We start from the raw sequence: 14,965 nt of genomic DNA on the forward strand, positions 1-14,965 counted from the left end.
TCCTGAATGACACAGATCTATTTAGATCTGAGTAGAACTTAATTTTCTAAGTGTCCTTTCTGGATATTAAGATTTTTTTTGTTGTTATTTTTAATTCTAGTAAAAGAATGCAAATAAACCAGAATCAATGGATTCTGTTACAGTGTAGTCAACTGTCTAGCCTGCAGTACTATATAGCTAATGGAGGACTAGACTGAGCATACCCTGATATGCAGCATCTGTAGCCTTCCTCTTCACCTCAGCCTCCTCCTCTTCCAATTTCTTTTTCCTAGAAAGGAAATTAACAGTTAGCTAGCTGTAGTTCCTGAGTAGTAATCAGTGCTCACATAAGGACTTAAAAACAAATAAACAAACAAACAAACAAAACCAACTTACTAACTTACGAGAAGAGAGAACATCAGAACATCACTCTGGCACATAGGATGCCAGGGATAGAACTCCTTGGCATCTTATGCTTAAGATCCAGATTTCTTTTCTTTTCTTTTTTGCCTCCAGTGTTATTGCTGGGGCTTGGTGCCTGTACTATAAATCCACTGCTCCTGGAGGCCATTTTTCCCCTTTTGTCACCCTTGTCATTTTAATTGATGTTGTTGGATAGGCCAGAGAGAAATCAAGAGAAGAGGGGAAGACAGAGGAGGAGAGAAATATAAGACACCTGAAGACCTGCTTCACTGCTTGTGAAGCGACCCCCCTGCAGGTGGGGAGCCAGGGGCTCAAACCAGGATCTTTACACTGGTCATTGCACTTCACGCCATATGCGCTTAAACCATTGCACTACCACCGGCCCCTCTAAATAAAAATTCTTACCAGCATAACAATTGAATTGAATATACTATCATACTACAAGCTCTTTAACCAGGCAAACTATAGCCACTCTAAGTTAAGGTTTTTCACTAAAATGCTTCATGACACTACCCCTCAATTCTTGGTCTGAGCTACCAGGCCAGTCTGCAGCTTTAATTTTCAAAATTTCTCAAATCTAAAGACAACAGAGGGAGGAAATAAGCCAGACTACTTGAGAAAGGGGAGTGTAAGGAGAAAGGAATAGGTAGGACAATATAATATAACCCACATTGCAATGTCATTGCAAAGCTCATCCAGTCTGTTGTCCATGTGGCCAGCTTGAATTAGTTCTGCATCTCTTTTCAGTCGTCTGCAGAAAGAAAGGGGTAGGTAGAATAGGTTTTTAATTTGCTACTTAAAAATATTTTGACAAGTATCAGAAGTTGACTCCTTCTGCCTCGTTTAATTAATTAGCATCTTTTCTGACAGTGATATTTTAAAATTATTTTTTCTTTATTTTATAGTGATAGCCAGAAATCAAGAGGGAAAGGGAAATATAGAAAGGGAGTGAGACAGAGAAACACCTGCAGCACTGCTACACCACTTGTGAAGCTTTCCTCCTGCAGGTGGGGACTGGGGACTTGAACCTAGGTCCTTGCATGTGCATTCAACCAGGTGCACCACCACCAGGCCCTGAATCCTTTCTGATAAATACCTATATTTTTCCTGGGTTTCCTTTATCACTTTCTTTAGTTCTTCAACTCGTTCAGCAGTCAATTTCCGCACAATGACATCTTCAACAGTCTCCACTACTTCCCCTTTTTCACCCCGTTTGCGTCTATGGGAAAAAAATAAAATAAAATGAGTAAGTGAATTTCACAAATTGAGTAAGTGAACATTTGTTCCCACTTCTATTTCTTTTCTTTGAGCCTTCTCTACTATTTAATCATGAAATAAAAAGATTTTTAAAAAATATACATTTGTTCCCACTTCTATTTCTTTTCTTTGAGCCTTCTCTACTATTTAATCATGAAATAAAAACAGATTTTTAAAAAATATACTCATTCAACCCTTTCCATTAAAGCAATTCTGCTTCAGTACCTGTCTTTTATACTTACTTTGGGGTCTCAGTGGTCTCTAGAAGCTCTGAGTACTGAGAAGCACAGTGCTATGGGAGAAAAAAATATGATGAGCAAATCTAGAAAGACCTTTCAAAGTTTCAACATATTATAATTCAGAAAGGGAAGTTACATGTATAAGACATCAATGGTTTGCAGAGGGTAAATAGCATAATGGTTATGCAAAGAGGCTCTCGTGCTTGAGGCTCCAAAGTCCCAGGTTCAATCCCCTGCACCACCATAAGCCAGAACTGAGCAGTAAAAAAAAAAAAAATCCTGCTCTGGTTAAAAAAAAAAAAAAAAAAATCAATGGCTCATAGGAAGGTATGCTACTCTGCAATTAAATTAGTTCAAAATAATACTAGAATACAGAAAAGATTCTTCTAGGCTAGATCATGTGTATTTGTGGAAAATTAACCTCATAGCCAAAATTTGCAGCTACTATCTACTGCATAGCTACCAACTATCAGTTATGTTTTCTACATAGTACCTCAACTAAGTCTTTACAGCAATTCTTTTTCTTTCATGTATTTATTCCTTTTTTGTTGCCCTTGTTGTTTTATTGTTGTAGTTATTATTGTTGTTATTTATGTCATCATTGTTGGATAGGACAGAGAGAAATGAAGGGAGGAAGGGAAGATAGAGATGGGGAAAGACAGACACCTGCAGAACTGCTTCACCACTTGTGAAGCGACTCCCCTACAGGTGGGGAGCCGGGGACTCGAACCAGGATCCTTACTCTGGTCCTTGCGCTTTGTGCCATGTGCACTTAACCCAATGCGCTACCACCCGACTCCCTCTTTACAGCAATTCTAAAGCAACTTTTAATTTCTTATTTTATAAATGAGAAAACTGAGGATCATGACTTCAAAAGTTTGTAAGCAGTACTAGACCAAACACTAGGTCTAATTCTCAAGTGCAGCCTCCTGTTTAAGCATACATGGATAGATTGGTAAACAGTGTGTGTGGGGGGGGGGTAGATAAAAGCATCCCAACTATTCTCTTTTCTGGTAGAAGATAAAATAAACAAAAAGCCTTATATTTGAAGGACAGTGTGGAAGGGAACCTATTTCACATTTCAAAGGCTGCTTTAAATGAACATTTTATGGGAACTTACTTTTTGAGAGAACCAGTCTGGAGGGCGGCCAGGTTCTGCAAAGGGCTTGATTGCTCTGCTAACTGAGACCCTACAAAAAAAAAAAAAAAAAAAAATGAGAACCATCTTACTATATATCAAAAGGGGAAGAAATGAGAGAAGGAGAGTAACCCTGAGGGTTCAAGATTTGACATATAACCTTTGGAATAAAAGGCTGCTGCCACAGGTAAGCATTCTAGAATATGGAAAATGACAAAATTATTTAAAAGAAAAAAGTCATTGTGACCAGCTTTCCTGGATGAAATAAAGGTATCAGAATACTGGGGGAAAAAAAAAGGACAAAAAAACCCAGTATTCAAGATGTCCAAGCAAGGATACAGTGGGTCTTCCAGAGCCAAAAAATGGATTTCCTTGAGAGTTCCAGGAAGGGCCATGATAGCAACTGTATTGGCAACACAGAGCCAAAACCCTGTGAAGAGGATGAAGGGATAACTGAACAGATTTCCTGCTACTGGTGTGGGTGACATGCTGACAGCTACAGTGAACAAAAAAGAAAAGTAAAAAAGGGGAAAGGAAGAAAAGGCTAGGCAAGGCAAGGCAAGCCAGAGCTCAGAATGAAGGTGCATCCAGTGGTGGTAATCTGACACTGAAAATTATACTAGAGAAAAGATGGTGTATTTCTATATTTTGAAGACAATGCGGGGGGGGGGGGGGTCACAATAAACAATGAAAGGGATATGAAGGGTCCCTTTATCACAAGATCAATAGTAAAGAAGTATGCAGACTTATGGCTCAGGATTGCTTCTAATGCTGTTAGTACTGAATGATTCTTTGGTGTGTTTGTAAAAGGTAAAAACTTCTTTGTTCCCCAGCCCAAAAAGGAATACTGTAAGGTATCATTCCTGTTCATTTCGGACAATAGCAAATGTACATAGTAATTCTAGAAAATATCTGCCTTTAGAAAAACAATTTGTAGGGACCAGGTGGTGGTGCACCTGGTTGAGTGTACATGTTACAATGCACAAGGACCCAGGTTCAAGCCCCTGGTCTCCACCTGCAGGGGGAAAGCTTAACAAGTGGTGAAGCAGAGCAAAAGAAACCACTACCCAAACCAAGAGACCCCTCACAGAATGGGAGAAGATCTTTACATGCCATACATCAGATAAGAGTTTCATAACCAACATATATAAAGAGCTTGCCAGACTCAACAACAAGACAACAAATAACCCCATCCAAAAATGGGGGGGAGGACTTGGACAGAATATTCACCACAGAAGAGATACAAAAGGATGAAAAAATGCTCCAAGTCTCTGATTGTCAGAGAAATGCAAATCAACAATGAGATATCACTTCACTCCTGTAAGAATGTCACACATCAGAAAAGGTAACAGCAGCAAATGCTGGAGAGGGTGTGGGGTCAAAGGAACCCTCCTGCACTGCTGGTGGGAATGTCAATTGGTCCAACCTCTGTGGAGAACAGTCTGGAGAACTCTCAGAAGGCTAGAAATGGACCTACCCTATGACCCTGCAATTCCTCTCCTGGGGATATATCCTAAGGAACTCAACACATCCATCCAAAAAGATCTGTGTACACATATGTTCTTGGCAGCACAATTTGTAATAGCCAAAACCTGGAAGCAACCCAGGTGTCCAACAACAGATGAGTGGCTGAGCAAGTTGTGGTATATATACACAATGGAATACTACTCAGCTGTAAAAAATGGTGACTTCACCGTTTTCAGCCGATCTTGGATGGACCTTGAAAAATTCATGTTGAGTGAAATAAGTCAGAAACAGAAGGATGAATATGGGATGATCTCACTCTCAGGCAGAAGTTGCAAAACAAGATCAGAAAAGAAAACACAAGTTGAACCTGAAATGGAACTGGCATATTGCCCCCAAGTAAAAGACTCTGGGGTGGGTGGGTGGGGAGAATACAGGTCCATGAAGGACAATAAATGACATAGTGGGGGTTGTATTGTTAAATGGGAAACTGGGGAATGTTATGCATGTACAAACCATTGTATTTACTGTTGAATGTAAAACATTAATTCCCCAATAAAGGAATAAATTTTTAAAAAAAGTGGTGAAGCAGGAGACAGGTATCTTTCTGTTTCTCCCCCTCTCTATCTCAGTTTCGGTCTCTATCTGATAATAAATATATACATATATATATATATTAAAAAAAAGAAAAAACACTTTGCAATGTATTTGAATACCAATATAGTTACTGAAAATGAAATGTATGCAAACATAGAAGTCTTGAGTTCAATCCTTAGCACTGCATATACCAAATTAATGCTTTGGATCTCTTTTCTCTCATTAATAAATAACATGGGGAAGGGGCAATACAGATGAGACAAAAAGGGGCCAGGTGGGGATACATCTGTTAAATGTACACATTACATTGCGCAAGGACTTCGGTTTAAGCCCCTAGTCCCCACCTGCAGAAGAGCTTTCCAAGTGGTGAAGCAGTGTTGCAGGTGTCTGTCTCTCTCCCTATCTGCCCCTTCTCTCTTGATTTCTGGCTGTCTCTATCCAATAAGTAAATAAACATAATAAAAAATAAAAAAGAGCTGGGTGGTGGCACATCTGATTGAGTGCATGTTACAATGTGCAAGCACCCAAGTTTGAGAGTGTGGTCCCCACTTTCAGGGGGAAAGCTTTGTGCGTGGTGAAACAGGGCTGCAGGTGTCTCTGTTTCTTTCCCTATTTTCACCCCTGTTGTTAAAATTCGGAGGCTCTGGCCGGGCGGGTCTAGCTTCACGGTGGGTAACAGAGACGCGGAGACAACGGCTGGGCAGGGAAGCTGTATTTCTTTATTCAGGAACAATGATTCATAAACTAAGACAAACTAATCACCAAACAGAACTCTGCTGTCTCTTTGCGGCGGCGCAAGCACTTTCTCTTATCTCGAACTCAGGAACCCTCTCCAACTCTGGAACTCTCCAACTCTGGCACTCCCGAACTCTGGCGGGGTCCCTAGGGGCGGGGCCAAGCGGGCCTGCGAAATTAACTGGACTGATCTAATTCTCTTGGCGGGGGAGAACTAGAACCCAATGTAAAGCATACAACACACCCCCTCTCAATTTTTTTTTAAAGATTTATTTGATTTTTTAATTATTTTTATTTACTGGATAGAGACAGTCAGAAATCGAAAGGGTAGGGGAGATAGAGGGAGAGAGAAAGAGAAACACCTGTACCCTATTCACTACTTGCAAAGTTTTCCTTCTGCAGGTGGGGACAGGGGGCTCAAACCCAGGTCCTTGTGCACTGTAACATGTGCGCTCAACCAGGTGCACCACCACCTGGTCCCAAGATTTATTTATTAATGAGAAAAATAGGAGGAGACAAAGAACCAGACATTACTATGGTACATGTGCTGCTGAGGATTGAACTCTGGACTTCATGGTTGAGAGTCCCGTGCTTTATTCACTGCGCCACCTTCCAGACCACTCTTTTTCTTTTCAATTTATTTAATTATTACCTCCAAGGTTATTGCTGGGGCTCAGTGCCTGCGCTACTAATCCACTGCTCCTGGAGGTCATTTTCTCTGATATCTGATTACTGTAAAAAATGGTGACTAATCCCTAGCACTGCAAAAACGGTATCATCGGTTTTCCATCTACACCATGCCTCGGCCTCGCGTGAGCTTAATGTGCAGCTTGGCAGTACGAGAATCCGGCATGAAGCCCAGCCAGTCTATCTTGGCATTACTCTCGATCACACTCTGTCATTTCACAAACATCTCATAAAAACTGCAGCAAAGGTGGGCGCAAGGAATAACATCATTGCAAGACTGGCCAGCTCCTCATGGGGCGCGAGCGCTTCCACACTACGATCATCCTCTCTGGCATTATGCTATTCCACTGCAGAATACTGTGCCCCAGTATGGTTCTGTAGCCCCCATGTCCACTTGGTTGATTCCAAATTATATTCCTCCATGAGGATAATTTCTGGAACCATCCGTTCCACCCCGGTTCCATGGCTGCCAGTTCTTAGCAACATCGCCCCGCCAGATATTTGTTGGGATGCGGCATCATCTAAGTTCATTTCCCACGTCTACGCTCGACCGGACCTGCCAATATACGTGCATATCTTCGCCCACCCTGTCCAACGGTTGACGTCTCGTCACCCAATCTGGTCCCCTATGCCTACACTGAACTTCTCTGTTCCAGTCTCTTGGAAACAGAGCTGGCAGTCAGCTGAGGTAAAGAACAAACACCTCATCACAGACCCCTGCAAGCGTCAACCCGGCTTTGACCTAGCACGTTATGATTGGGCCTTCCTCAATCGCTATCGAACAGGCCATGGCCGGTGCGCTGCTATGTTCCATCGCTGGGGAGCCAGAGACGACACGAATTGCCCCTGCGGCTACAGACAGACTATGACCCACATAGTCAATGACTGCCACCTCTCCAGATTCAAAGGAAGTCTCGAAACTTTACATCAGGCTCAACCTGATACTGTTGACTGGCTACGGAAGAAGGGCAAACGCTAGAAGAAGAAGAAGAATTTCCCCCTTTTTGTTGCCCTTATTGTTTATCATCCTTATTGATATATCATTGTTGTTGGATAGGGCAGAAAGAAATCGAGAGAGAGGAGGGGAAGAGACAGACACCCACAGACCTGCTTCACCACTTGTGAAGCGACCCCCTGCAGGTGGGGAGCCCGGGGATCGAACCTGAACCCCTACTCTGGTCTTTGCTTTGCAACATGTGTGCTTAACCCACTGTGCCTGCACCCCGCCATTTCTGACTATCCAACAAATAAAGATAATTAAAAGAATTTTTATAAAAATAACTAAAGAGGGATGTCGGGCTGAGCTTCACTGACGGGAGACAGACAACCAGAGACTCATGGCTGGGTAGTACGCATGTCAGTCTTTATTCATGTGGATCGATGCACAATCTAAGCCAAGCTAAGCTAAAAACTAACTAAAAACTCACAAACCTGTCCTTATATATACTTGCCAAGTAGAGTGTAAACAGGATGTGATGTAGAGAGGGTGGAGCAAAAAGAGATTGGTGAAAATCAGGGTGTGACAAGGAGAGGGGGCAGAGCACTGAACCACCAATGCCCTGGAGGGAGGGTGGTGCTTAGTTAACAGTGGTTTATGTAAATAGATCCCAGCTTTAAGTGGGATCAAACCAATGCCATGCAGGCATGCTGGTGCTCAGTTAACAGTGGTTATGTAAATAGAATACAGTGTTAAGCAGGGGGGATTAAACCAAGTGAAACAGAAGGGGTTTTTAGAAGCAGAATTAGAAGCATACCAACAGAGGGAGTCAGGTGGTAGCACAGCGGGTTAAGCTCAGGTAGTGCTATGCGCAAGGACCGACATAAGGATCCTGGTTAGAGCCCCCGGCTCCCCACCTGCAGGGGAGTCGCTTCACAAGAGGCGAAGCAGGTCTGCAGGTGTCTACCTTTCTCTCCCCCTCTGTCTTCCCCTCCTCTCCATTTCTCTCTGTCCTATCTAACAACGACAACATCAATAATAACAATAAAAACTATAATAAAAAAACTAAAGAGATTTTAAAAAATAGAGAGAGACTCGAGTCGGGCAGTAATGCAGCGGATTAAAAGCACGTGGCGCAAAGCGCAAGGAGGCATAAGGATCCCGGTTCAAGCCCCCGGCTCCCCACCTGTAGGGGAGTCACTTCACAGGCAGTGAAGCAGGTCTGCAGGTGTCAATCTTTCTCTTCCCCTATCTATCTATCTTCCCCTCCTCTCTCCATTTCTCTCTGTCTTATCTAACAATGGCATCAACAATAACAACAATGAAAAAACAACAATGGCAACAAAAGGGAAAATAAATAAATAAATTATCCTCATTGGGCTCTTATTTTCCTAGCTTTGCTTATCTGCACTATGAGTAAGGTAATCACTTTTTAAAAAAATCTTTTTTTACTGGGTAAAGACAGTCAACAAATCAAGAGTGTAGGGGGAGATAGGGAGAGAGATATCTTCAGCACTACTTCACCACTTGCGAAGCTCTCCCCCTACAGGTAGTACTGGGGGCTTAAACCCAGGTCCTTGCACACTGTAACATGTGCACTCAATTAGGTGCACCACTAAGCGGCCCCTCATTACAAATTTTCATTCTATGAAAACTCCCTTGTCTTATTTTTTTTTCTTATTCTAATTCCCTTAGTCTTTTTTTTTTTTTTTTCCCCTCCAGGGTTATTGCTGGGGCTTGGTGCCTACACTACAAATCCACTGCTCCTGGAGGCCATTATTCCCATTTTGTTGCCCTTGTTGTCGTTATTATTATTATTGTTGTCACTGCTGCTATTGTTGTTGGATAGGACAGAGAGAAATCGAGAGAGGAGGGGAGACAGAGAGGGAGAGAGAAAGACAGACACCTGCAGACCTGCTTCACTGCCCAGAAGCCCGCACCACCACCGTAGGCCATCAGGAGAGGTGGATTTGTTCTATAGGTGCTGAGCCCCAAGGAAGGAGGTTGTGAGGGAGACAGCTGTAGCCTTGTTTCACTACTCAAGAAGTTTCCCCTCCTGCAAGTGAGGAGGAAGGATTTGAACTTGGGTCTTTGCACAGGGTAATGAATGTGTTCAGCCAAGTGCACACTTGTACACACACACCACCAGAGCATTGCTCAGGCTTATGGTGTTGCTGGGAATCAAACCTGGAACCTTTGGTGCCTTCAGGCATGAAAGATACCATTATGGTATCTCTCCAGTCCTTCACATTCTATTTCTGTATTAATAAGAAATAGGCAAAGAGGACTCTCACACACATGATGCCGGATATTAAACTTAGGACCTCTTGCTTAAAAGTCCAACTCTACTCACTGTGCTATCTCCCAGGCTACCCTACATTCTTTATTTTATTTTATTTTTTTACCAGAGCACTATTTAGCTCTAGCTTATGGTTGTGCCAAGGATTGAACTAGGGAACTTGAAGGCTCAGGCATAAAAGTCTTTTGCATAGCCTCTGTGCTATCTCTGTCTCTTCTCCATATTCTTACTAAAAGGAGTAGAGGAAAACTTCTATAAAGCAGGGGAAAATAATTTCACCATCTATATTTTCTGAACAATTCGATTTTTGAGTAATATCCTGGCCACTAAAGGTTATAGAAATAAGGATAAAGTGGTTTGGGAGGTAGCACAGTGGATAAAGCATTGGACTCTCAAACCATTATGCTATCTACCCTCCGCATTTTTAGACTTTTTTTTTTTTTAACCAGAGCACTGCTCAGCTCTGGCTTATGATGGTGCAGGGGATTGAACCTGGGACTTTGGAGCCTCAGGCACAAGAGTCTCTTTGCATAACCATTATGCTAGATTCTCAAACGTGAAGTCTTGAGTTCAATCCTCAGCATCACATGTACCAGAGTGATGCTCTGGTTCTCTTTCTTTCTCTCATTAATAAATAAAATCTTTTAAAAACAAAGAAGAGTAAGAAAGGCTAGAAATAAGCCAAAGGAAAACAAAAGTAAAAAGTCTGTGCTTATGGCAGTAGAAAAGGTTACAAATTTTGCTAATACACCATCTGTCTCTTTCTCTAGGATGGGAATTTCAGTTATTAAGATTTTTCAAAAAAATATAAGGGCAGCTGTACTTGTCTACAAGAATATTAACAAACCACAACAGTAGTTTTATCATCAACTGACATTATCAGACTAGCAGTTATATCTTTGCTTTAAAAAAAAGTGTATGTTTGAGGCTCTTGGTTTATTTTTTATGTTTTCCCTTTATTTAGGCAAAGATTGTGTGTTTCATATGACAATGATGAGAGACAAAGAATGGAGCTAGAGCACTACTTGACTCACTATGTTTATTTTCCAGGGATCTTATGAGAAATGAAGATTCGTTGGGCAAATGTTTAAAACTTGCAGATCAGGGAATGGTCCAACTTTTGGTACCACATATAACCCATACTATGATAAATAAAAGACTAGAAACCACAGCTCTACTTTCTGTTATATAAAAAATACTCAGTGGCCTGGGTGGCAGCACAGTAAATAAGATGTTGGGCTGAGGCCAAACAGTAGCAGTGGGTTCAGTGCACATGGTGCAAAGCCCAAGAACCGATGTAAGGTTCCTGGTTCGAGCCCCCAGCTCCTCACCTGTGGGGGGGGGGTCGCTACACAAGCAGTAAAGTAAGTCTGCAGGTGTCTTATCTTTCTCTCCCCGTCTTCCCCATCTCTCTCGATTTCTCTCTGTTCTATCAATGACAACAACAATAATAATAACCACAACAGTGATGGAACAACAAGGGCGAGCAGTGGATTCGTGGTGCAGGCACCTGCCCCTGGCAATAACCCTGGGGGCAATAAAAAAGAGACAACAGGTAAGTAAGTCAAAGAATATTGTGCAAAATGTGCCTCACAATTTCCCGACACAGATGTAAAGACAAAAGAAAATGGCTATGGAAGATGGTCAGAGAAATAGAGAGGAGAGTGTAGAATGATTGTCTAGGGATAACAGATTTCTTCTAGGGGAAACCAAAATGCTATACAAGAAAAATGTGGTGGTGTTTGACGACTTATGAATATATTACATTCTGTGAACATACTGATTTTTAAAAAATGTTTTATTTTATATTTATTTTCCCTTCTGTTGCCCTTGTTTTTTATTGCTGTTATAGTTATTATTGTTATTGTTACTGGTGTCATTGTTAGATAGGACAGAGAGAAATGGAGAAAGGTGGGGAAGACAGAGAGGGGGAGAGAAAGACAGACACCTGCTGACCTGCTTCACCGGCTGTGAAGTGACTCCCCTGCAGGTGTGGGGCTGGAGGCTCAAACAGGGATCCTTATATCAGTCCTTGTGCTTTGCGCCATATACGCTTCACCCAATGCGTTACCTCCCTACTACCTATAAATATTTATTTATTTAAATTTAGATAGATAGATAGAGACAGAGAGACAGACAGACAGACACAGGCAGAGAAAGACCAGAGCACTGCTCAGCTTTAGCTTATGGTGGTGTCAAGGATTGAACTTAGGGCCTCAGAGCCCTAGTCATGAGTGTCTTTTGCCTAACCATTTTGCTGTCTCCCCAGTGCAATCCTACATGATTTTTTTTTTTTTTTTGATATTTGAATTTTACTAGAAAAAGTTTAAAAAAGGGGAAGGGGGAGGTGTACTGGTTAAGTACACATTACCAAGACCCAGGTTTGAGTCCCCATTCCCCACTTGTAGGAGGCATACTTCACAACTGATGAAGTCTGCAAGTGTCTATTATTCTCTTTCCCTCTCCTGTTTCTCCTTGTTCTATTCAGTAAAATAGAAAGTAAAGAAAGATTAATATATGTGTATGTATGTGTGTATATATATATATATATATATATATATATATATATATATATGAAATAAGGTAAGGAATCAGACAAAGTAAAAAAAAAAAAATCATGAAACTGGGAGTCGGGTGGTAGCGCAGTGGGTTATTGCACATGGTGCAAAGCGTAAGGACCGGCATAAGGATCCCGCTCAAGCCCCCGGCTCCCCACCTGCAGGGGAGTCGCTTCACCGGCAGTGAAGCAGGTCTGCAGGTATCTATATTTCTCTCCCCCTCTTCTCTCTCCATTTCTCTGTCCTTTCCAACAACAACGACATCAATAACAATAACTACAACAATAAAACAAGGGCAACAAAAGGGAATAAATAAATAAATACTTTTTAAAAATCATAAAACCTTTGACTGCAGAACTGTAACTACCAAGAGGCAATGGAGAAGAGGTATTGGTACTTTGGTGTAGTGTTAAGTGGAGTGCTATAACACACATCAGGAAGAGGTATGAAACTGCACCCCTAAAACATGCAGCCTTTGGGATGGCAGATGCTTGCTTGCACTTACCCTCTACTTTCTATTACAAACACACACACACACAAACGAAGGGAGAAAGAGGAAAAAAGGGGGTGGAGATATCAGGAGACAGAGATACCAAAGCACACCTCCACCATCCACAGAGCTTCCTATGCCCGTACCACCTGGTGAGCTATCTCTAGGGCTTAAACTCACAATCTTGTACACCAATGTTAGTCACCTCAAATTAAAAACTACTACTTTAAGTTTAACATGACTACTGATGGAAATTCACCAAAGTTAAAAGCTATATACCCAGGAATTTCCTAGACCCTAAAAAGCAGATAGATAGCATAATGGTTATGCAAAGAGATTCTCTTGCCAGAGGCTCCATAGTCCCAAGTTCAATGCCCCCAACACCACTATACGCCAGAGCTGAGCCCAGATAACTTACCAATTTTGATCTCCACTCCTCATGACAGAAGAGGCTAAACACAGTTTTTCTCGTATGGACCATGGCTCTGTGGGGCCAGTACTCAGTAGCTTGTGTTCTGAAAGGAGAAGGTTTTGACAATGACTGAGACCCTAGTAACTACGTCTTAAAGAACTCAAAGTCCAGTACAAAACATTCAACCTCTATAACTCACCAAAGTGAGTTACTATCACTAAATCTTGATTTCCATCTCTAGTAAAGTTATCACCACACTGGGGTAATACCTATTCATTACATGAGAACTGCATTGTGAATAAAGACAAAACATTGATTTCTTCAAATGTTGATTTAAAAAAATGCTTGGGGTTGAGCATAGATTAAGCTGTACTTGCATGGATGAGTTTGATTTCTGGCACCAAATATAATAAAGTAAAGCTCTGGTTCTCATGTAAACCTACAGAGAGAGAGAGACGGGGGTGGGGAGTAGAGACAGAGAAAGAGAAAGAATGTAACCCGTAGTGGATAAATAGATGGATTCTCAGGCATGAGGTTGAGTTTGATCTTTACTGCTGCATGTGCCAGAGTGCTTGCTTCAGTCCTCGCTCAACGCTAGCTCATTAATAAATATTAAAGGATGGACAACACAATGGTTATGCAAGAAGACTCCCATGCCTGAGGCTCTAAACTCCCAGGTTCAATCCCCCACACCATCATCAGTCAGAGCTGAGTAGTGCTCTGGTGGTACACACACACACACACACACACACACACACACACACACACACACACACACACACACACGGAAAAAAAAAGTCAGGCTGAGATAAGACCTAGTTTTAAGATATCTTTACTCCACTTAAAGGCCAGTATTTATTTACTTCCCAGGATTCTGAGCGACGCTCCCACCTCTTCACTAGCAAAAATGTGTTTACATCTCAGAGACACTTTCATGCTCCCTTCTAGCCACAGAATAAAACAAACAAAAAAGCAAAACCTGTGAAATACAAGAAAGAGAGGAAAGTCCCTGAAAAGCAGTTACCCCTGTAAGCAGAAATACCTGACGGTTCAAATAACTGCTTTTCTCTATGAGGCAGGGTAAAGGCCTTACTAGAAAACGGAAATTTTTAAAATTTTGAATTAAAAAAAAGTGGCTCTTCTCGTCTGTACGTGGGTGTGCTCTCAGCACACAGAGCTCGCCAAGTCTAGGTCTGGGGGAGGCGTTTCAAATCACCACGGCCTGCCACAGACCCTCACCCCAGACAGCCTTTGGCCTCCATGACTCCAGAAGCACGGCTCTCTGAAGAGATCACTGGTCCCGCTCACTCGGCGTGTGACAGAAATCTAGCGTCTAGGCGCAGTTACACAAAAGCCGTCCTAACAAAAGCAATGCAAATACTCACTGCCCGTTCCTGTCGCCATCTTGGCCCCGAAGTCTCCAATACCCCAAGAATGAAACCTTCCGCAAGGGCCGGAATCTGAGGAACTCTGGGAAATAGAATTTAGACGTTTGTTCGCGATGCCTCCTGGGAAGTGCAGTTTTGTCGTGTTTCCCCCTCCTCCATCCTGCTCCGCCACCCCTCCCTCCAGATGTCCAGTGCGCCGAGGAAATAAAGCTACCAAAGAATAGAGGACATCAGGTCAAGCCTCAGGATTTCCTTTGGGATTCCCATATGAAGAATATCTCGGGTTCAAGAAAAAGTGTTATGGGGGTTAAGAATATTCCAGACGCTCCGACTCCAAATTCCGACTGTTGATAACCCGGATA

General features: G+C 42.2%; 1 protein-coding gene across 18 annotated transcripts in view; it reads right to left on the bottom strand.

Moving 5' to 3' along the window:
• The window catches only part of BRD8 (bromodomain containing 8), a 57,383-nt gene extending 42,430 nt beyond the window's left edge, over positions 1–14,953 (bottom strand). For all 18 annotated transcript variants that reach the window (XR_009546346.1, XM_060178777.1, XM_060178771.1 and 15 more), the window contains exons 1-8: positions 14,818–14,953; positions 14,601–14,685; positions 13,222–13,318; positions 3,019–3,088; positions 1,902–1,951; positions 1,499–1,621; positions 1,073–1,153; positions 204–268 (exon numbers count right to left, since the gene is read on the bottom strand). Coding sequence is in view for 17 of the 18 variants with exons in the window: in XM_060178777.1 (XP_060034760.1) it covers positions 204–268; positions 1,073–1,153; positions 1,499–1,621; positions 1,902–1,951; positions 3,019–3,088; positions 13,222–13,318; positions 14,601–14,619 (505 nt within the window). In the remaining variant the exon portion in view is untranslated. The remainder of the gene's footprint in view (positions 1–203; positions 269–1,072; positions 1,154–1,498; positions 1,622–1,901; positions 1,952–3,018; positions 3,089–13,221; positions 13,319–14,600; positions 14,686–14,817) is intronic.
• Between the last annotated feature and the right edge of the window lie 12 nt (positions 14,954–14,965).

Source organism: Erinaceus europaeus, chromosome 2 (assembly GCF_950295315.1).
Source record: "Erinaceus europaeus chromosome 2, mEriEur2.1, whole genome shotgun sequence".
NCBI lineage: Eukaryota > Metazoa > Chordata > Mammalia > Eulipotyphla > Erinaceidae > Erinaceus > Erinaceus europaeus.